The sequence below is a fragment of the Tamandua tetradactyla genome, chromosome 11 (assembly GCF_023851605.1).
Source record: "Tamandua tetradactyla isolate mTamTet1 chromosome 11, mTamTet1.pri, whole genome shotgun sequence".
Classification (NCBI taxonomy): Eukaryota; Metazoa; Chordata; class Mammalia; order Pilosa; family Myrmecophagidae; genus Tamandua; species Tamandua tetradactyla.
This window is the reverse complement of record NC_135337.1, coordinates 29093080-29117409: the sequence shown is the minus strand read 5'-3', so window position 1 is coordinate 29117409 and position 24330 is coordinate 29093080. Positions and strand designations below refer to the sequence as shown.

The 24330-nt window shown below is 34.7% G+C and overlaps 1 protein-coding gene across 6 annotated transcripts in view; it reads left to right on the top strand.

Annotated features, from left to right (window-relative positions):
- ABCD3 (ATP binding cassette subfamily D member 3) overlaps nucleotides 1–24330 on the top strand; it is a 116041-nt gene that overhangs the window by 54977 nt on the left and 36734 nt on the right. For all 6 annotated transcript variants that reach the window (XM_077120198.1, XM_077120199.1, XM_077120200.1 and 3 more), the window contains 5 exons: nucleotides 5263–5332; nucleotides 9304–9401; nucleotides 9753–9876; nucleotides 12463–12519; nucleotides 14623–14765. In XM_077120198.1, coding sequence (XP_076976313.1) covers nucleotides 5263–5332; nucleotides 9304–9401; nucleotides 9753–9876; nucleotides 12463–12519; nucleotides 14623–14765 — 492 coding nt within the window. The remainder of the gene's footprint in view (nucleotides 1–5262; nucleotides 5333–9303; nucleotides 9402–9752; nucleotides 9877–12462; nucleotides 12520–14622; nucleotides 14766–24330) is intronic.

Sequence of the window (24330 nt, the reverse complement as noted above, 5' to 3'; positions counted from 1 at the left end):
TAGCTTTCTGTGTACAAGTCCTTTATGTCCCTAGTTAAGTTATTCCTAAGTATGTGATTCTTTTAGTTGCTATTTGGAATGGAATTTTTTCCTTAACTAACTCCCCATCTAGGTCATTGCTTGTGTATAGAAATGTTCCTGATTTTTACACATTAATTTTATATTCCACCATCTTGCTGAATTTGTTTATTAGCTCAAGTAATGTTTTTGTAGATTTCTGAGCATCTTCCAAGTATAGCATCATATCATCTGCAAATAATGTGAGCTTTAGTTCTCCCTTTCCAACTTGGATGCCTTTTATTTCTTTGTACTGCCTGATTGCTCTAGCTGGAACTTCTAGCACAATGTTGAATAATAGCAGTGACAATGGGCATCTTTGTCTTATACCTGATGTTAGGGGGAAGGCTTTCAGTCTCTCTCCATTGAGTATGATGCTGGCTAATGGTTTTTCATATATTCCTTTATCATACTGAGGTAATTACCTTTGATTCCTATCTTTTGGAGTGTTTTTATCAGAAAAGGATGCTGAATTTTGTCAAATGCTATTTCAGCATCAATTGAGATAATCATGTGATTTTTCCCTTTTGATTTGTTAATTTGCTTTATTACATTAATTGGTTTTCTTGTGTTGAACCATCCTTGCATTCTGATATAACCCCCACTTGGTCATGATGTATAATTCTTTTAATGTGCTGTTGGATTCAATTTGCTAATATTTTATCAAGAATTTTTGCATCTATGTTCATTAGGGAGATTGGCCTGTAGTTTTCCTTTTTTATAGTATCTTTATCTGGTTTTGGCATTAAAATGATATTCGCTTCGTAAAATGAGTTACGTAAACTGTCTCCTCAGTTTTTTGGAAAAGTTTGAGCAAGATTGGTGTTAGTTCTTTCTGGAATGTTTGTGCCACCTCAGTCGCCCTCCTGTCCCTTTTCTAACTTTTCTCTGGAACAGGGCTAACCTCGAGCTACTCTAGTCAGCCATCTTCTCCAATGAATTTTTATTTCTTGTGATTTTGAATCTCCAAGAACTGTCTTTGGATGTTTCTTATGGGTAGCTATCATTCTTCTTTCAAGTATGCAATATTTTTTCATCTTTGAAACTTTTTTTTTTTTTTTAAGCTTTCTTTAGCTTCCTGTTGTGTTTGTTTCCTTCATGTTTCTTTGTTTGTTTGTTGTTCTGGCCTTTGTCATTCATATTAGAGGCCTTCCTCAAGTAATCTGTGATTCTTGGCTGTGTGTTTATATTTAAAAGTGAAGGGCTATACATCCGGACCGAAAGGGGGAAAAGGAGTGTAACTAATGAAATATCAGTGGCTAGGAGAGTTCAAATAGAGTCAAGAGGCTACTCAGGAGGTTTATTCTTATGTGAGCTTCAGTTAAACATTGCTACCTATCATAACTTGCCAAACCCCAACCAAAACCATTCCACCCAATCCTAAAGAACACCTAAGACATTATATAAGATTCTACAAAGGTTCCATGCACTAGGATAACTTTCCAGAAACCTACAACGTCCAGAAGACCCCTGGACCAGATAAGTCCTGAGACCTAGAGGGCCCAGCCTCTCCAGAGCATCAGCTAGTTCCATCTCCCTACCCCATATTATTGATAGCCCCTTCCAACATGAAAAAGTTAGAATGGCTTTAGCCCAAATACCCCTAAAGAATGGGAGAAAGGTCAAAGGTGATGGTGGAGTTATACAGAAAAGGTTGGGTTTAACAAATGAATGTGAGTGTTGAATCATTATACTAATATTTCTTTTAGCCTCCAGTTCCTTAGAGTAACTAGAAGCAAAAACCTAAAAACATCATTGAAATATTTGTTCATTGCTGCAAGCCTATCAACTTCAGGGGAATTAATTTTATTCTTAAGTTCTGTTTTTACGTATTGGGTTCAACAGTAATTTTTTTTTTCAACAGTGATTTGAGCTTTTTGTGTAATTGGTGGAGAGAAGGCATTTTTTCCACTTATTACAGGAATTTTATTTCTTTTCCTTTGATGTATTTTAAATTCTGTGATTTTAAATGCCATATCTGTTGATAGAAGTACAACTCCCTTTCGTTTACAGCATTGTTTCTAAGGGGAAATAGAATTTATTTTGTAATATGGCTTTCAGAATGCCTTGTGGCCAAAATACACAAGTTAAATCCTCTGTGAACAGTATCACCTGTATAGAACCAATCATATACTAAATATAAAAATCCTGCACGGTAATGGTGTATTACAGAAAATATTTAAAAACCTTTCTCTCTCTCTCTCAGTTTTTTTTTGGTGGGGGGAGGTGGAGTGCATGGTCTGGGAAACAAACCTGGTCTCCCACATGGAAGGCAAGCATTCTACCACTGAACCACCCATCCACCCTACCTTTTTCTCGTTTCATTCAAGTTTTGTGATTCCATGCTTTTGTGCTCCAAAAAGACTAATTGTTTTCTTTCTATTCTTTTTTTATTAGAGTACTCATAGATTTACAGAAAAAACTTACAGAAAGTACAGTTTCCCTATAATTACCCCCCCCACACACACACACACTCTCACTTGAACAGTTTTCACTAAAAAAAGAATAATGTTAACTCTTCTAAATTGGGAAATTCCAAGTTTAATTAAATAGGTGCTCATTTTAATTTTCTAAAAGACTTATGTTCTGGGTGATGCGTTAATTTAATTGGTAATGAAGGAGGTAGAGGAGCTGATGATGTCGCATTAGCCAGTGTGTAATTTACCAGGTAGAGTGATCAACCTGTTGGATACTCTTTCTAAAATTTAGTTATGAGAGTTTAAACAAATTTTTGTTTTCTATTTTTTCTATGAATTTCTAAAATAGCCTTTATAAAAACATTATTTTGATACAATTTGATACTTACAGAAAAGTTACAAGAATAATACCAGGGATTTTCTTATGTACTTAACCTCAACAATTGTTAAATTTCTCCTTAATAAATATTTCTCTCAGTCTTTGCATTGTATGAGATCTTTAATATTTGGTCAAATTAAAAGTTTTAAAATATTATGAATTCATAATATGGGCCAAGTTTATTTGAAAAATTTACTTGCTTCTAAATCTATCTTGTAAATACATTTATCTGTCTTTGTCTTTTACCTCTTCTAAGGTAGGTTTAGATTCATGTATTTCTGTTAAAAAGAGTCTCAAAGAAATTTCTTATGGTTCTTAATGTACTTCATTTTATTATCCTTTTCATCTTTTAGGTTTATTCGTTAGCAGTGGCTAATGACTTTGGAATATGGGCCAATCTTAGTAGAACAAACTCCTTCTTTAAAGTAGTAATTATAGATTTCATGATATGAAGGAGAATCCTTCATTCGCTGTTGCGACTATTGTATCATAAAGATATATTTTCATCTGCTTAGCTATAAGCTGTGTTTTAAAATTTCTAAACTATCTTTTATAAAGATCTTAATATATATTTTAGAAGTAATAATGATTAGGGCCACTGTCAAATTACTTTCTTATTATTTTTCTTTTGCAGTGGGATAATAAGCAGAAATAAGGCTTTATTCAGGAAACCATTTTTTAGATTTATAGCTGCAAATCCAATGGTAAACCATTGCATATGATGGCATGTGATTTACCAAGATTTTATACTTTTATGTGTTTCACAGCTTTGGCAGCAAGCACTAAAGAACTTTGACTTTTGTTTCTTGTGACATTTGGCTCAAACTGTTTCAGCCAAGACCTTTAAACTTTTTGTATTGTTTTCATTGCTTGATGTCTCTAATATTCTTACTGCTGTAAACGACATTTTTTTGTGGTTCTATTTTCAATTATTGCCATTTCATCTTTTTTTTTTTTTTAACTTTTTAGGAATTATATCAAAATTAAACTATCATTTTTCTATCAGTCTGAAGCAACATTTCTCAAAGTATTTACTGTGCAATACTAGCTACAGCAGAGGAAATGCTATATGCTACAAATCTTAGAGAGTTACAATACATGCCTAGAGTGTATAATAATAATAGTGAACTGTACAATGTACAAATTTTAAAAATGTTTTTACATGAGGAAGAACAAAGGAATGTCATTATTGCAGGGTGCTGAAAATAGATGGTATTAATATTTTAAAATGTCACCTTATGTGTGAGACTAAAGCATATGCTATTTGTTAAAAGTTTTGGGGAACTTTTAATAAATTTGCTTCCCAAATGTTTTGACCATGAAATTTCTTTGTTCTAGAAGACCAGTTAATGTTATTTGGCATCATTTGCCCGCTTCTTCGTAGAAGGCAAAAGTATTTCTCCATCATATACCAGTCATTCATTGTGGGGAACTAGATTTAAATCATTTAGTTCAGTGTTTCTCAAAATACAGTTTATTTGCATTTAGAAATATTAATAATCATTATTTGAAAAAAGTGCTTTGTCATCAAATAAATCATTTACTAGATCATGATAAATGAAATTCAAAGATCCTTTCTTATATGATACAGTAATTTTCAAACTTTTCTTTAAAGTAATAGAACACTTTAAATAAATTCTTTATGTATATTTTAAAAATAAATAAATATGTAAAACAGACTAAAAATAAAACCATAAAAAGAGGAGCTTGTCTAGAGCTTGTCTAGTTGAAGTGTTTTAAGGGCCCTGAAACCTTGACTGCACCATTTTGAGGCTCTGAAGAACCCCACTAATCTACTCTGATCCATCATTTAGTCCTAGGATCGACAGACTATGGCCAAATCCTGCTATCCTCTGTTTTTATAAAATTTTATTGGAACACAGCCACACCGGTTCTTGGCTGTTTTTATTCTACAATGGCAGCACTGAGTGGTTGGGAGAGAGATTTTATGGCCAAGAAATCCTAGAATATTTACTTTCAGCTCTTGACAGAAAAGTTTGCCGACCCCTCGTTAGTCCATCTCCCTACCTTTAATTCACACAGACGAGAATCAGGATTTTAATATAATTAAAAACAAATTATAAAGCCTATAAAGTAAATTGATTTTCTGTTATTTAAACCCTTTTATACAACTTAAGCCTTTTTTAAAATTGCTATTTTTACTAAAGAAATAACTTGTTATCATTCTTCCTAATTTTGCTGTTTGTAGAGTGGGTTCAGGGAAGCTATTTAAAATGATAAAATATTAAAAGTTGCATATGCGTTTTTCAAGATAATGTTTTTTTAGCACCTTTTTTTTCTTACTGTTTTTTTTGATTTAGTAAAAATTTCCAGAGGTTTATAGAAGTTTTCTTAGTGTTTATACTTTCTTTGTTTTGCAACTAATGCATTGCATGTGGTGGTTTGCAGTGGTATCATTGGTCGTAGCAGAAAAGATTTCAAGAGGTACTTATTCAACTTCATCGCTGCCATGCCTATCGTAAGTGTTAAAATCTTGTTTACATAGGGGGACCTTAGCATTTTATTAAAATCTCTAAGGATTTTTACTTATTGAATTCTTTGAAGATTGATGATATTAAGTTCTTATTTTCAGTTTAGTTTTGAAATTTATAGAACATTTCAGTTTAAATCTTTTATGTTATATAGAATGTTTGTGGGTGACTTTTTGTTTTTACCTTCAGGATAGAATTTCTCATCTCTGCAGTATGGACATTTTGGTTCATATGATTCTTTGTTGTGGGGAGTAGTCCTGTGCTCTGTACAATGTTTAGCAGTGTACCTGCCCTCTACCCACTAGATGCTATAGCACTGCATCCTCCCTTTCCCCCAAGTTGCAATAGCCAAAATGTCTCTAGACATTGCAAAATGTTCCTTTGGGAGTGGGGATGGGGCAAAGTCAGCCTAGTTGAAAAACATTGCTTTAGACAGTTCATAAGCTTTTAGAGTAAATTGAGCCACTTGTTTAGTATAAGTTAAATTGGAATTTATCATCTGAATTTATTAAAAATAAAGGTCTATATTTGGCCTCAAATATAACTTGTTCTTATTTTTCTTCTATTTTATTCCCACTATAAGGATTTTGGTATTTTGAATTTTTGAGGGATGAAAAGAAGCTGGATTATATAGTCCAATTCAATAAAAGTATGTTAGAAATTCCGGTTTAATAAAGCTTTAGGAAGGGAATTCATGGTTTTTAGACCTTTTAAAATAACAAATAGACCTTTTAAAAATAACAAACAAATTGAGGCTAAGCAGAAGACCAGAGTTTCATTAAGAGACTGAGTAGGAATATGGAGAAAAACTGAGGATCTGAAGTTGTTAAAAATATCATATGTAAAAAGTTAATGTATATTTTTAAAAAAGCCCTATGCATAAAAGACTAGAAATAAATATGAAGTGTTCCTATTCGTTGTGTTTGAGGAGGAATTGGCTGATTTGAGAATTTTTTCTTTAAAAAATCATGTATTTTATAATGAGGGAAATAAGCATTTATTTATAAAACGAAAACAAAAATCCAATCTAAGTGTGTAGAACCAAAACATTGAAGGTTTTGGTTAGATTTCTGAGTGTAGAGAATTGTGTCACTTGTACAAATAGCAAATGGTAGAGATACAGATTACAGGTGTGGTTCCAGTGGGGTGGAGGCAGTTTCAAAGAAATTGCCAAAATTTACCAAGATAATTGTTTCTTGATAAATATTTGCAGGTGTTAGTGGTGTAATCCCATAGGGTAATAGAAGTAAGTAGATGACAGAGTGAATTTTTGGTCTGGTGGGGGTAGGTAATATTCTTAGTACCAGAAATTCTTAGCTTTTTTTGCTTTTAGAGGAGACTCAGTCTGTCCATTCTGAAAGCTTAATGGTCACTAGAGCAAAGGTGAGATGCAGAAATAGAGAGAAAGATGTTACAAGGCATTGGTTTAGGGAACCACTCCTAGGTGAAGGAAGGGTGCACTCACTACCTGATGGAGAGCATACCATAGCAGAGGTTTCCAGCTGTATTTTCCCTACTGGAAATGACTGGAATTTTTTTTTTTTAATATATATAGTGCTAGGGTAACAGTTATCAACCCTATAGTAAATAAGGTTGGATTTAAGATTACAAAAGTTCTCCCCCCTGACCCCTCCAGTTTTCATTAATGATCTAAATGTTGTTATCATCCTAGAGCTGCCTCAAAAATATTTCTATAAATTTTTAAAGATCCCTAATGTAATGATAGCAAAACATATTTTAAACAGAGCTACTTGTCCTAAATTATTGAAAATGTATAATGTTCTTCAACTAAGAAAGTGTCAGAATCATTTCTAAGGATGCACCTAACCCCCAATTCTTTGACATGAACCATTACCATTGTTAAGATTGGCATTCCCTGTGTCCCGCCCTGTGCATGGTTTGAAAATGCTAGTGTAGTGCAAAGTGCCTTGAACTTAAATACAGGAGACTTTGCCTCAACGTACAGCCTTGTATTATACAACCTTGTCTTTGGGTAAGGCGTTTGTTCGCTCTGGGTCATGTTGCTCTCATTTGAGAGCGCTGAATCCTAACCACTAGACCACTGGAGATGTTGCCCTCATTTGAATTAGTTCTTTTCTAATTCTAAAATCTATGAAATAGGTTAAGTGAGCCCTTTTGTTAAATATGATTTTTTTGTTTGATGGGAATTCTGTCACCACACTTGGCAGTTAGACATTTTGGCTAAGATAAGGAAAAAGTGTTGTCACAGAATTAGATACTACTGTGATTTTGTTACTGTACTTGTAGACCTATACTGCATTGAGAAATGTCTGTACACTCCTCATTACTTAGCAAATATTTATTTAACCTGCCATATGCCAGACACCACACTAGGTACTGAGGATATAATGATGAAGACACAGTACCTGCTCTCAGGGATCATATGTTGTACTGGAAGAGACATACAAGTCAACAACTGCCCTTCAATTACTGGGATACGTTTTGTCAAAGTACGTGTGAGGGACATTCAGCCTAGAGCTAGAGGGATTATGGAAGACTTTTCCAGGAAAGGTCATATGTGCCCTGAGTTCTTTGTAAAAGAAGAGTGGTAGCCAGGTAGGAATTGAAAATGAGAGTATTTAGCATACCAGCTAAGAGATGAGGCTAGAGAGATAAACATATGCCTTATTAGGAAGGACTTTGTATGTCCCGTTAAGGAATTAGGACTTTTTATTGTTAGGGCTGTAAGGATTCCTCTAAGGGCTTTGAGCAGCATAATGTCATAGTTAGATCAGTGATTTAAAGAACTCTGTCTAAATTGGAGAGAATAGACCGTAAAAAGATAGGCTTCATAGAGCATTGTGAAAATATTCCTGATTCTTGATGATGGTGTTCGATTAAACTAGAATTGTGATTTTAAATGGAAGGAATTAACACAGGTTATAAAAGTATTGAGTTAAAAATTCTCAAATAGGTCCTGATGACTGGTTATGAGAGAGACAGAGGAGTTATGGAATCATGGATACCTGCCACATTTTCAGTTTGGGCAGCTAGGGTGGAAATATTACCATTTGCTTAGGAAACTCATGAGAATTAAGTTTTTTAAAGTCACAAAGTACTTTGGAGTAGTAACTTTTTCCTAGATATGAAAAAATTCTCTGGCTGTTCAATATGTGCAGGTCTACTTGATAGCGTTTCAGATTTTCGTTATGGGGCATGGGTGTGGGTGAAATCCCTCATCATAATTGCAGGAAAAATTTGGACTCAAAAGTAGATCCAGCAAGAAATGCTAAATAAATTAATTTATGTCAAAAAGAAAGAAGCAACTATTCATTGTTAATGCTATGGGAAATCAACTAATAGGAATTTGGAAACACTTATATTAGTTAGGTTATGAATCATTTGTGTTTTATAACAACTACTCGAGAAAATTTTTTGTGAACATGAATTCAGAACCATAGAAAGATTCATTTTAATATAATAATGGAAAAAAGTTGTAACGATGGGTCTAAAAATAATCTAGTAAACAACATTTTTTTTTAAGTGTGAATAAAGTGTGTATATAATTCCATTTTCTTGGGGTTACAGTGCTGAGGTAGGAAAGAGAAAATAAAAACATAAATGTCAAGACACCCCAAAGCAAGTCTTTACATTGGATGATAGGCAACAGATTTGTCTATTTGTCTACAAAAAAAAAAGAAAAAAAGAATTGGCAAGATGCTTCTCAAAATAATAATATTAGCATGTTCTAAAATTAAGTTTCAAGTAAAGTTTGCAACGTATCAGGATCATTGAAGCAGTTGCTTTTGGTTTAGCATACTCTCGCTATCTTTGAAAATTCTAAGTAAAACAGATCTGAACAATATTAATTTGAGCTAGTAGTTATAAAAATCATAGGATTTGGGGCATAAAAAATGATAAAGAAATAAATTATAATCTAATAGGTTAGAAATGAAGTAAAACAATAATATTTGTTTGTTTATGTTGCTTGTTTTAGATCTCCCTGGTTAATAACTTTTTGAAGTTTGGGCTAAATGAACTCAAATTGTGCTTCCGAGTAAGACTCACTAAATACCTCTATGAGGAATATCTCCAGTAAGTGATTACCTATTTTTTATATTAAAAGTACTTAAATTGAACAATAATATTTATGATACTGATAGAAACATTTTTCTTTTTATTGCATGTATTTTCCAAGAAACCTGCTGTAAGAGGCAAAAGTATATAGGGAGCAATCTCTAAGCAGAGATGATATATGGATTCTAGACCTGCTTCCTTTATTTATCAAGTCATCTTTCTCTGGACTTGTTCCCTCATCTCTAAACTAAATTAGAACAATTTTTAGGGCCTCTTCTGTCTCCAAACTTTCTATTTTTATGACTTTGCACTAGTGTAATGTGGATTTTCTTTTTGTTTTTAAAAATTATTTCCTTATTGCTGTTTTAGAGCGTTCACATATTACAAAATGGGAAATCTGGACAACAGAATAGCTAATCCAGACCAGCTGCTGACACAAGATGTAGAAAAGTTTTGTAACAGTGTAGTTGATCTGTATTCAAATCTTAGTAAGGTAAGTCTCTCTATTTTTTAAAGAAATATTTGTTAATTTGTTGAATTCTGAATCTAAGCACATTTAAATAGAATTGACTTGGTAGATCCAAGAGGAACATATAATATTTAATGTTTTTATAAGAAAATTAGTTGTTGTAATAGTTCTAATTACAGTTATTTAAGTGTATTTTATTCTTGGTAGATTATTTTTGTGGGGTACTTTGTAGCGTCATAAAGATTTACTAAGAATTTTGCAGGTTGTTTTAGTTAAACAGTAGAAATTTGATTTTTTCATCTCTTGATCTGTGTGTTTCTGGCAAGTGCTAGAGATAACTATCTGATTCCTTATCCATAACATTAGGCTAGGACTTCCTTCTTGCCCATTTCTCTTCCTCTGTATTCTAATAGATCTAGTTCTAATACTCCTGATAGATTCTTTAATAGTAGTTAAAACTTTTTTCACATGGTGTATTAGTCATTAGTCTCTAAAGAAACAGAACCAGCAAGAGATATCTGTAAATATGAGATTTTATAAAAAGTTTCTCATGCAATTGTGGGGATGCATGAATTCACATTCTGTAGGGCAGGCCACTAGCTGGCAACTTTGATGAGGGCATTGATGACTCTCCAAGAGAGGCTGGCTGGCTGAAGAAATTCTCTTTTCTCACTTAAGTCTACAACTGATTGGTTTAAATCCAACTGGTTGGATTCTCTCATTGTAGAAGACACTTCTTAGTTGAGGGTAGACTTAATCAGCCACAGATACAGTCAGTTGACTTTCTAGTTATTAACCAGCCATCAAGTGTCCTTGCAGTAATGCTTAGGCCAGTGCTTGCTTGATCAGACAACTGGGTACCATCACTTGGCCAAGTTGACACATGAACCTAACCATCACACATGGTATTAATTTATTTCAGTTTTCTAATTTTATTTGGTTTCATTCTTAGCATATGGCTCTTTCTGCTAATTTTTCCAGTTCTTAATTGCCTTACTCATCTTATCCTACATACCCTTACAACTTTTGCTATAGTCTACTATTAAGTTACTGTCTTTGCCATTACCTCCTGCTTTGACTAGGACATGTAGTGGGAACCTATAGGATCGTCTACCCAGCTTCCCCTCCATATTTCATCTGAAATGTCCCACTTTCCTTTCCAATCCACATAACCTGCCCTTGGTCTGGGATGGGAGTCAGTCTCAAAGTGGACCAATTATAGTATCTTTACCTCTGGCATATTTAAGCCAGGTATCCAGTCTTGGGATAAAAAACTATATGCCAGGAGCTTGGTCACATTGTAAGGACAGGACTGCTCTTCCTTCAATCATGTGGCTAAAGGGAAGGTGGGCAATTCTTAGAAAGGTGATCAGTATCTATAAGAGCTTCCCCCAACATGTACATGCCCCCTACTAAGATACCTTTCCATTTTGTGCCAAACTTTCTTCTTAATAAGGCAGTCCAGAAGCCTTTGCTAACTGATTCTAAACCATAGGAACTCTGACAACTATAGTTTAGTAATTCAGTTTTCTTCTCTCACCCATTATTACATTTTAAAGTATTTTCTCTGTGTGTGTATGTCGGGGATGGTGTATATAAAACTTTCTATGTAATTCTGTAGACATTTTTAGGTATTTTTTATATTTTGACACTTGAATAAGTGTATAGCTCATGTCTTCTCAAAATTGCAATAGAGAAGAATATTAACAATTAATTTGATGCTTCTGTATCACAGTATGTTTATTGTTTTAAACATCTAGTTGAACTATGACTTAAATTATGAGTCATCATTTTTGTCAATGTTTAAATATACTTGAATTTTACAAGTATGTCTAACTTCTTGATAATTTATAATACCGCCCTCCTCCCCCCCCAAAAGGTTTGATCTTAGTACAAACCAGTTAATAGACCAAGCATCTTTCCTAGTGTGTGGTTATTAGTCAGAAAGGGACTAAACTATAAACAATGAACACAATTTGAACTTCTTGAAAAACACTTCAAGATACATGCCAGGGATGGTGCATAAGTAGAATTATCTCCATGTGTGAGGGGTAGTCCATTATTGTATTATTTTAGTTTTAGAACCTTGCCATTTATCTACCAGAAAATTAGACTCATAGACTTACTCAGTTATTCAAATATACAGATGTTGTCATATATCTGAATTGTGTAATAGGATTGAACAATATTAAAGCAGGAAGAGTCTCAGTTTACATGTGAAGATGCATAAGAATCAAAAAACTGATAGCAGATGACTCGTGTCATTTTATTCAATGCCTTTACATTGAGAATTTACTATGTCACTAGTGATTAATTATCACAGTAGAGCTACTTTTATTGGTGGATAGTGATAAATGCTTTTCCCACTTGATGGTCAGTAGACATTGTTCAGGTTCTAAATATGTTATTTTTTTCCCCCACTACATTTTGAGTTTCTTGAGAACAAGAACTATGTCTGTTATGTACTTACTGGTATTTTATACAGTGGGAACTTACATGTTTATGATGTTAGTTAAATGTTCAGTAACTTATTTAATGTATATTAACTACCAGTTTAGGCAGTCTAGTTCTTTGGTTTTAAATCTCTGCATTTTAATATTTATTTTGCAGCCATTTCTAGACATAGTTTTATATATCTTCAGGTTAACGAGTGCGATTGGGGCTCAGGTGAGTTTTATTCTGTCTTTTGAATTACTATAATACTGTGTTATGAATAGCTTGGATGATCCATAAGGACTTTAGTATATCTTAAAGAATGTATTTTTATAAGATGTATTTACAAAGTCTGATCATTTATAAACTAATATTACAGATTTTAAACAGTGTTCCAATTTGATTTTAACTTCCCTTAAGTCACATACTTGGAAAAATTTTGTGGTGCTAATAACCAGGGGTGCTTAAACATTAAGCATACATACGCTTATTGTTGCAAAGTAACGCCTCAAAAGAGATTAGAGACAACCATTTTAATATGAGATTTGAATGTTAAAAATATCAGGAATACCTGTAGAGTTACTATAAGAGTTTCAAGAATATTTTAGAATATATGAATGGTTGACTATCCGTGAGCCTTATCATCCCATCTCTGATATTTGTGATAGTAAGAATGATCTTTATATTTTCTGTGAGCATTCTCATTGAAGTTTAACTTTAGTCATTTAATATGTAATATTGTTATATGTTTATAACACAATCATGATGGTGTGTTTTTTATATATATATGTATATTTGCATGTATATGCATTTCAGAGTTGATTAATAATTTATATAGTGGTTTTTGTGACTTTTCAAAATTCTGTAGAAAGCAGTTTATTTAAATTTTCTCATCTGTCTTTCTAATCCTTTACTATCCCATGATCCACATTTAATCATTCTCATAGCTTCTTTTGCTATAAGAAAGTGAATAGGCCTGATCCCTTTGCTTCTGTGCTATAATGTGTTTATGTTACTTATTACATTTCTCTAATACCTAAAATTGAGTGTCTCCATGTATTCCCGTTTTATCATTCTGCATTTTTTGAAGGTAGAGATCATGTTTAGTCGGCCTATATTTGTAGTAGTTGTTGAAATGCATTGAGTCATTGTATTTAATTTAAAAATATCTCAAGCACATTCCATGTGCCACACACATTGTGCTAGGCAGTTTAGAACTAAAAATAAATAAAACACAATTCCTTGTGACTAGGAATTCACAATCTAGTGAAAGAGATATATATTCAATTTTAATTCAGTGTAATAAGTTCTAATATAAGAAGTTTGAATAAAATATTTTGTGCCCAGATGAATTGGAGGTGATATTTGAGCTGCTCTAGGGAAGATGAATAGACATCCATTAAGTATGGCAGGCTTGTTGTTGGACATAAGAACAACCTCAATTAATGGCATGTTCTGGAAACAGCTCATTTTGTCAGAGCATAGGATATGTATGGGAATGAAAGAAGGGCCTATGATAAGATTGTAAACATAAGCTTGAAGCTTCTTTCGGAATGGTCAAGGGGTGATGAGGTCATTTACTAAGTTATGGAAAGTACAACAGGTGGAGGCAAGATGTGCAAGAAGGAAAGAGCAGATAGAACTTTTTTTGAGAATTGAGCTTGAGGTATCTGTGGAGTAAGTCAGGTGAAGATATAAAGGTTTCATATGAATATAGTGTCTTTAGTTTTTAAATCATGGGATCAGAGATGTCAATTTCAGATGAGAATAGAGCTCAGAAAGGAACCTCAGAGAATATTAGTATTTAAAGAGATAATACAAAAGAGACCTGAGAATTGTTGTGGAATCTTAGGAGAATATCGAGAAGGGTTCCAACAGAAGAGTATTAAGTGATACTCTAGAGTAGTTAAGGCTGCAGTTAGCAGAGGTTTTTTTTTTTGTTTTTTTTTTAATAACAGCTAGTTTTTTTTTGTTTGTTTTATTTTTACATGGGCAGACACCGGGAATCAAACCTGGGTCCTCTGGCATGGCAGGCGAGCATTCTTGCCTGCTGAGCCACCGTGGCTCACCCAGTTAGCAGTTTTTAGGTGAGCAAATCAGCATAGCCAGAAATGGGCTATAGTGATTGGAGGAGGAGAAGGATATAAGTAATAAAAGTAAAGAGGCCCAGTGTGTATTTTTGCATAAAGGAAACAACCGAGGGGAAATTATGAATCAAAGAAACAATTTCTCTCAAAGTCATTGTGGTTAATTATTAGAAATTGTACATGTTTGCATCCAGTGAATTTGCTACAATTTCCTTGAACTCTATATATCTTCCTCTCCTAAAAATTATAGGGCCCAGCAAGTATGATGGCCTACTTGCTTATCTCTGGGCTACTCTTAACTCGAATTAGAAGACCCATTGGTAAGATGACAATAACTGAGCAAAAGTATGAAGGAGAATATAGATATGTTAATTCCCGACTCATCACAAACAGGTAAGGAGAAATGTATTAAAGTGGTATTAAAAGTTCATTTTTATGAATATTGATGCCATCTCAGTTGACTCTAGAAGTTTAGTAAAGCTTTTACTGAGGTATTGTGTGTGTGTGTGTGTGTATTTACCTGTTTTGGAAATATACATTATGAAGGATTGTTCTAGTTTGCTACTGCTGGAATGTGATATACCAGAAATGGAATGGCTTTTAAAAGGGAAATTTATTAACTTGGAAGTTTACAGTTCTAAAGCCGTGAAAATGTCCCAGGTAAAGCAAGTCTATAAAAATGTCGAAATGAAGGCACCAACAAGAAGTTACCTTCACTCAAGAAAGGCCAATGAAGTTCAGGGTTTCTCACTCAACCGGAAAGGCACTTGGTGAATATCTGCTAACTTTCTCTCTAGGCTTCTTGTTTCATGACGCTCCCCCAGGGATGTATTCCTTCTTCATGTCCAAAGGTCTCTTGCTGCATGGGCTGTCATGGTTCTTATGGCTTTCTCATGGCTCTGTTTCTCTCAAAAAACTCTCTGCAAAATGTTTCCTCTTTTAAAAGGTTCCAATAAACTAATCAAGATCCACCTGGAATGGGTGGGGTCACAGCTCTCTCTAATCCTAGGTTAATACCCACCATTGGGCGGGTCACATCTCCATAGAGATAAGCTAATCAAAAGATTCCAAACTACATTATTGAATAGGGATTAGAAGAAAAGGCTGCCCCCATGAGATGGAATCAGGATTAAAACATGGCTTTTCTAGGGCATATAATTCTTTCAAACCAGCACAACAGTGTTAGTTTTATGTATTAGTTAGGGTTCTCTAGAGAAACAGAATCAACAGGGAACACTCGCAAATATAAAATTTGTAAAAGTGTTTCACATGACCACAGGAACGCCGAGTTCAAAATCTGCAGGGCAGGCTGTGAAGCTAAGGATTCCAATGGAGGGTCTGGACCAACTCCACAGGAGAGGCTTGCCAACTGAAGCAAGAAGAGAGCCTGTCTCTTCTGAATCCTTAAAAGGCTTTCAGTGATTAGATTAAGCATCACTCATTACAGAAGACACTCCCCCTTGGCTGACTGCAAATGGAATCAGCTTTGAATGCAGCTGACATGATCATGATTTAATTCTATGAAATGTCCTCATTGCAACAGACAAGCCAGCACCTGCCCAACCAGACAAACAGGTACCATCACTTGGCCAAGTTGACACATGAACTTGACCATGACAGTTTTATGGAGGACAGTAATCCTCCACATTTCTAACCCTTCTTCTTGATAACTATTTAGTATCCATGATTGACTTCTTCATATCTTTTACTGACTAATTTTTCTTTAAACATAGTGAAAATACAATGCAAATTCAAATTTACTTACGCTATTTCTTCAAAGAAAATATCTAAACTCACCCACAAATTTTTTAAACTTTTTTATTGTATAATATAATATATATACAAAGCAAAGAAAGAAAAAAGCAACAGTTTTCAAAGCACTCTTCAACAAGTAATTATAGGACAGATCCCTGAGTTTCTCATGGGCTCATATGAACCTCTTAGATTTTTCCTTCCAGCTGTTCCACAATATAGGAGGCTAGAAGGAACAAATATTTTTTCATCATCACAAATCGACTTTTTTTTTCTTTTCTGTGAAAAATAGCATATATTAAAAAAAAAAAACAATGCATTTCAAAGCATAGCACTATCATTAATTGTAGAACATATTTCAGCGTTTGGCATGGGTTGTAATTCCACAATTTTAGGTTTTTACTTCCGGCTACTCTTAAGATTCTGGAGACTAAAAGAGACATCAATTTAATGATTCAGCAATCATATTCATTTGTTAAATCTTACCTTCTGTGTATAATTCCACCATCACCTTTAATCTTTCTGTCCCTCTCTTTAGGGGTATTTGGACTATGGCCATTCTAATTTTTTCATGTTGGAAGGGTCTATCAATAATATGGGGTAGGGAGATGGAAATAGCTGATGTCCTAGAGAGGCTGGGCCCCCTTGGTTTCGGGACTTACCTGTTTAGGGACCCATCTGGAGGTTGTAGGTTTCTGGAAAGTTACTCTAGTATGTGGAATCTTAGATATTGCCTAGGTGTTTTTTTAGGGTTGGCTGGATGGTCCTGGTTGGGGTTTGGCATGTTATGATAGGTAGCAGTGTCTAACTGATGCTTGCTTAAGAGCAACCTCTTGATTATTTGAACTCTCTCGGCCACTGATACTTTATTAGTTACACTTGTTTTCCCCCTTTTGGTCAGAATGGAATTCTAATCCCATGGTGCCAGAGATAGATTCATCCCTGGAAGTCATTTCCCACACCACCAGGGAAACTTTTCACCCCTGGATGTTGTGTCCCACATAGGGGGGAGGACAATGATTTCACTTGCAGAGCTGGGCTTAGAGAGACTGAGGCCACATCTGAGCAACAAAAGAGGTCCTCCAGAAGTAACTCTTGGACATGCCTGTAGGTAGTCTAAGCTTCTCCACTACCTAAGTAACGTAGGCTTCACAAGAGTAAGCCTCAAGATCAAGGGCTTGGCCTGTTGGTTTGGGTGTCCCTACAAGTTTGACACAGTATCAGGGAATTCCCTGATGGTAAAATTTAATAGTTCCATATTTTTTCTTCCATCCCTCAAGGGACTTTGCCAATACTTTTTGATTCTCTGCTTAATGTATTCTAGGATGTGTCCAGGCATTACAGTAAGCTATACAGGATTAAAGGACCTCTTTCTTATTCTGGATTCCCTGTGTTTCAGTTGTTCAAATGAGCTATACAGGTAGGTTGAGTTAGATTATGTGCTACAGAAAATGGAGGTTCTGGACAAAATAAACCTTTCTTCCTGTGTCCTCAAAGAATAGGTACATTTCTAAAATATAGACAATGTCTTCCTTACCCCTGTGTTCTGAATTACTTTAATCCCAACCTGATCAGCTTCATTCTTATCCCTCAATACCAGGTTATAGATATATAAAACAGCCTCTCAAAATCCAGAAATAATAATTATCTCTTTAGACTAAATGTTTGCTGTAAAAGCTTACAATTAGGCTCCTGTTTTCTTATAAGCATTTTCTAAAGGAGAGCATACAAAAATTGTTCTTTAATTTCTGGCTTATTTTGCCTCAGCAAATGTCCCATAGGTTCATTCACATCTTTGCATGCCTCATGTCTGTTCCTTTTTGTAGCAGCAGAATATTTAATCATGTGTATACACCATTGTTCACTAATCTAACTTCTCAGCCAGTGTATCCTTCAGCCACTTCCATTCATTGGGCATCATGTATAATGTCCAAAGGTCACAGTCCATCAGCACTCTCCATTTTAGATAATTTCATTGTTCCCAAGAGATTACCAATAAACACACCCTCACCAAATAGGACATCTAAACCTCTCCTTAACTCTTTTTTTTAATTTATTTTTAATATTTTTATTAATAAAACAGCATACAAATACACAAGCATTCCTCATCTACAAACATTCCCTACATGATATAAAATCAGTGGCTCCCAATATCATCACATATTGTGTATTCATCGCCATGATCATTTTTTGAACATTTGCATTGGTCTGGAAAAAGAAATAAAAAAGAAAAAATTCATAAATACTATACCCTTCACTCCTCCTTCTCATTAACCACTAGTATTTCCATCTGTCCAATTTATTATAACCTTTCCCCCTATTATTTGCTTATTTTTTATCCATATTTTTTACTCAAATGTCCATACCCTCGTTAAAAGGAACATCAGACAAGGTTTTCACAATCACACAGTCATACCGTAAAAACTATATCGTTAAACAATCATCTTCAAGAAACAGGGCTGTTGAAACATAACTCTACAGTTCAGGTACTACCCTTTAGCCACTCCAATACACCAGAAACTAAAAAGGGGATGATATCTGTATAATGCATAAGAATAACCTCCAGGATAACCTCTTAACTCTGTTTGAAATCTCTGAACCACTGACACTTTATTTTGTCTCAATTTGATAACACATGCTCTCGACTTTAGTTCACCAAATTTTTATATTATACTCCATATGGTTGAGGCATGATAATATTTGTCTTTTTGGTCCTGACATTTCATTCGACATACAGCTCTTAAGGTTCATTCATCTAGTTGTATGCCTCACAAATTCATTCCTTCTTGTGCCCTTTCGGTAGTCCATTGTATGTATATACCATAGTTCCCTTTCCATTCTTCAGTTATTGTACCCTTAGGCCACCTCCATTCATTGTGGATCTGAAACACTGCTACGGAACACCAGTGTGCAAATGTCCACTCGTGTCCCCACGCTCAGGTCTCCAGGTATATACTGAGCAACCAGGTTTCAAGATCGTATGGCACCCTCAACCCTAGCCTCTTGTGGAACCACCACAGTGCCCTCCAAGGGGCTAGACCTCTCATTTCCCTGCCAACAGTGAATATAGGTACATCTCTCTCCACATTCTCTCTAGCACATGTTTTTCTCTGTTCATTTTTAAACAGTTTTTTTAACATCATACAATCTTGCCTAATTGTGTTGACATGCTTTTGCTACCATACTGTATCTGAAGACATTTCCTTTTCTTCTACACAGAATCCATTCCCCTTTTCCAGTCTCCCCACCTCTTGACATTCAGTTTTGGTATAATGCCTTTGTTACTTTTCCCTTAACTCTTGTCCCTCATCCTATTATTTACCCCTGCTGTCACTGTGGTACTGCTGATGTTTTCCTGTTAAACATAGCCCATAGCATGCAATAGCAGTTTTCTCCCTTTACCCTGGACTTAAACACTCTTTGTACACAAAATACCTTTGAAGTAGTTTTTGCAAGACCTAATTTATATTTCTAGTGCTACGTCTATACAACCCCTTTCAATCTTGTTCATCTTCAATATGGTTATAGTACTTACGGACCTACTAGAGAACTACCTTCACTTATATCTATTAGAGTTCAAACTCATTAGCTAACCATTCACCCATCTCTATCTTTTATGTATCTCTAAGTCCCATATATTCTGTATTAAAAGCCTGTGATTTTATCATTACAGTGGTCATAAAAGTGGAGTCATATAGTATCTGTCCTTTTACGTCTGTCACTCAGCATTATGTCCTCTAGGCTCCTCCATCTTGTCAATGTGCTCAGGATGTCATTTGAACTTACTGCTGCATAATATTCCATCATATGTATATACCACATTTTGTTAATCCACTTATCTGTTGTGAATAATGCTGCTATGAACACTGGTGTGCAAATGTCTGTGTCATTACTTTTAGCTCTTCTGAGTGTATGCCAAGTTGTACTATTGCTGGCTCATAGGGCAATTCGATATTTAGTTTTCTAAGGAACCACCAAACAGTCTTCCATAGTGGCTATACCATTATATATTCCCACCAACAGTGCATAAGTGTCCTAATTTCTCCACATCCTCTCCAACATTTATAGTTTCCTGTTTGTTTAATAGCAGCCATTCTTATAGGTGCGAGATGGTATCTCATTGTAGTCATAATCTGCATTTCCCTTCTAGCTAAAGAAAATGAACATCTCTTCATGTGCTTTTGAGCCATCTGTATTTGCTCTTCAGAAAAATGCCTATTCATAACTTTAGCCCAGTTTATAATTGGATTGTTTGTTCTTTTGTTGAGTTCTTTGTATATACAAGATATCAAACCATTTTCCGATGTGTGATTTCCAAATATTTTCTCCCATTGAGTTGGCTGCCTTTTTGCCTTTTGACAAAGTCTTTTGAGGTGCAGAAGCATTTGATTTTGAGAAGTTCCCGTTTATCTATTTTTTTCTTTTGTTACTTGTGCTTTGGGTGTAAAGTTTAGGAAGCTACCTCCTCTTACTAAGTCTTGAATGTGTTTACCTGCTGTCTTCTAGAAGCCTTATGGTGCTAGTTCTTATATTTAGGTGTTTGATCCACTTGGAGTTAATTTTTGTATAGGATGTAAGGCAAGGGTCTTCTTTCATTCTTCTGGCTATATCCAGTTCTCCCATGCCAAATTATTGAAAAGACTATTTAGTCCCAATTCAGTGGATTTGGGGGCCTTGTCAAAAGCAGTTGACTGTAGATTTGGTGGTCCACTTCTGCACTCCAATACTTCTGTCTTTGTGCCAGTACCATGCTGTTTTGAGCACTGTGGCTGTAAAAGTTTTTTTGAAGTCGGGAAAGGTTAATCCTCCTACTTTGTTCTTCTTTTTTTTTTTTTTTTTTTGCATCTATTTTTTTTTTTTTATTAATTAAAAAAAGAATTAACAAAACAATTAGAAATCATTTCAATGTACATGTACAATCAGTAATTCTTAATAACATCACATAGTTGCATATTCATCATTTCTTAGTACATTTGCATCGATTTAGAAAAAGAAATAAAAAGACAACAGAATAAGAATTAAAACAATAATAGAAAGAAAAAAAAACAAAAAAAACAAAAACAAAAAACCTATACCTCACATGCAGCTTCATTCAGTGTTTTAACATAATTGCATTACAATTGGGTAGTATTGTGCTGTCCATTTCTGAGTTTTTATATCCAGTCCCGTTGTACAGTCTGTATCCCTTCATCTCCAATTATCCCTTCTCTTTTTTTTTTTTAATTAACAGAAAAAAAGAAATTAACCCCACATTTAGAGATCATACCATTCTACACATGCAATCATTAATTCTTAACATCATCACATAGATGCATGATCATCATTTCTTAGTACATTTGCATTGGTTTAGAAGAACTAGCAACATAACCGAAAAAGATATAGAATGTTAATATAGAGAAAAAAATAAAAGTAATAATAGTAAAATCAAAACAAAACAAAACAAAACAAAACAAAAACCTATAGCTCAGATGCAGCTTCATTCAGTGTTTTAACATGATTACTTTACAATTAGGTATTATTGTGCTGTCCATTTTTGAGTTTTTGTATCTAGTCCTGTTGCACAGTCTGTATCCCTTCAGCTTCAATTACCCATTGTCTTACCCTGTTTCTAACTCCTGCTGAACTCTGTTACCAATGACATATTTCAAGTTTATTCTCGAATGTCCATTCACATCAGTGGGACCATACAGTATTTGTCCTTTAGTTTTTGGCTGGATTCACTCAGCATAATATTCTCTAGGTCCATCCATGTTATTACATGGTTCATAAGTTTATCTTGTCTTAAAGCTGCATAATATTCCATCGTATGTATATACCACAGTTTGTTTAGCCACTCTTCTGTTGATGGAGATTTTGGCTGTTTCCATCTCTTTGCAATTGTAAATAATGCTGCTATAAACATTGGTGTGCAAATGTCCGTTTGTGTCTTTGCCCTTAAGTCCTTTGAGTAGATACCTAGCAATGGTATTGCTGGGTCGTATGGCAATTCTATATTCAGCTTTTTGAGGAACCGCCAAACTGCCTTCCACAGTGGTTGCACCCTTTGACATTCCCACCAACAGTGGATAAGTGTGCCTCTTTCTCTGCATCCTCTCCAGCACTTGTCATTTTCTGTTTTGTTGATAATGGCCATTCTGGTGGGTGTGAGATGATATCTCATTGTGGTTTTGATTTGCATTTCTCTAATGGCCAGGGACATTGAGCATCTCTTCATGTGCCTCTTGGCCATCCGTATTTCCTCTTCTGAGAGGTGTCTGTTCAAGTCTTTTTCCCATTTTGTAATTGGGTTGGCTGTCTTTTTGTTGTTGAGATGAACAATCTCTTTATAAATTCTGGATACTAGACCTTTATCTGATATATCATTTCCAAATATTGTCTCCCATTGTGAAGGCTGTCTTTCTACTATCTTGATGAAGTTCTTTGATGCACAAAAGTGTTTAATTTTGAGGAGTTCCCATTTATTTATTTCCTTCTTCAGTGCTCTTGCTTTAGGTTTAAGGTCCATAAAACCGCCTCCAGTTGTAAGATCCATAAGATATCTCCCTACATTTTCCTCTAACTGTTTTATGGTCTTAGACCTAATGTTTAGATCTTTGATCCATTTTGAGTTAACTTTTGTATAGGGTGTGAGAGATGGGTCTTCTTTCATTCTTTTGCATATGGATATCCAGTTCTCTAGGCACCATTTATTGAAGAGACTGTTCTGTCCCAGGTGAGTTGGCTTGACTGCCTTATCAAAGATCAAATGTCCATAGATGAGAGGGTCTATATCTGAGCACTCTATTCGATTCCATTGGTCGATATATCTATCTTTATGCCAATACCATGCTGTTTTGACCACTGTGGCTTCATAATATGCCTTAAAGTCAGGCAGCGCGAGACCTCCAGCTTCGTTTTTTTTTTCCTCAAGATGTTTTTAGCAATTCGGGGCACCCTGCCCTTCCAGATAAATTTGCTTATTGGTTTTTCTATTTCTGAAAAATAAGTTGTTGGGATTTTGATTGGTATTGCATTGAATCTGTAAATCAATTTAGGTAGGATTGACATCTTAACTATATTTAGTCTTCCAATCCATGAACACGGTATGCCCTTCCATCTATTTAGGTCTTCTGTGATTTCTTTTAGCAGTTTTTTGTAGTTTTCTTTATATAGGTTTTTTGTCTCTTTAGTTAAATTTATTCCTAGGTATTTTATTCTTTTAGTTGCAATTGTAAATGGGATTCGTTTCTTGATTTCCCCCTCAGCTTGTTCATTACTAGTGTATAGAAATGCTACAGATTTTTGAATGTTGATCTTGTAACCTGCTACTTTGCTGTACTCATTTATTAGCTCTAGTAGTTTTGTTGTGGATTTTTCTGGGTTTTCGACGTATAGTATCATATCGTCTGCAAACAGTGATAGTTTTACTTCTTCCTTTCCAATTTTGATGCCTTGTATTTCTTTTTCTTGTCTAATTGCTCTGGCTAGAACCTCCAACACAATGTTGAATAATAGTGGTGATAGTGGACATCCTTGTCTTGTTCCTGATCTTAGGGGGAAAGTTTTCAATTTTTCCCCATTGAGGATGATATTAGCTGTGGGTTTTTCATATATTCCCTCTATCATTTTAAGGAAGTTCCCTTGTATTCCTATCTTTTGAAGTGTTTTCAACAGGAAAGGATGTTGAATCTTGTCGAATGCCTTCTCTGCATCAATTGAGATGATCATGTGATTTTTCTGCTTTGATTTGTTGATATGGTGTATTACATTAATTGATTTTCTTATGTTGAACCATCCTTGCATACCTGGGATGAATCCTACTTGGTCATGATGTATAATTCTTTTAATGTGTTGTTGGATACGATTTGCTAGAATTTTATTGAGGATTTTTGCATCTGTATTCATTAGAGAGATTGGTCTGTAGTTTTCTTTTTTTGTAATATCTTTGCCTGGTTTTGGTATGAGGGTGATGTTGGCTTCATAGAATGAATTAGGTAGTTTTCCCTCCACTTCGATTTTTTTGAAGAGTTTGAAGAGAATTGGTACTAATTCTTTCTGGAACGTTTGGTAGAATTCACATGTGAAGCCATCTGGTCCTGGACTTTTCTTTTTAGGAAGCTTTTGAATGACTAATTCAATTTCTTTACTTGTGATTGGTTTGTTGAGGTCATCTATGTCTTCTTGAGTCAAAGTTGGTTGTTCATGTCTTTCCAGGAACCCGTCCATT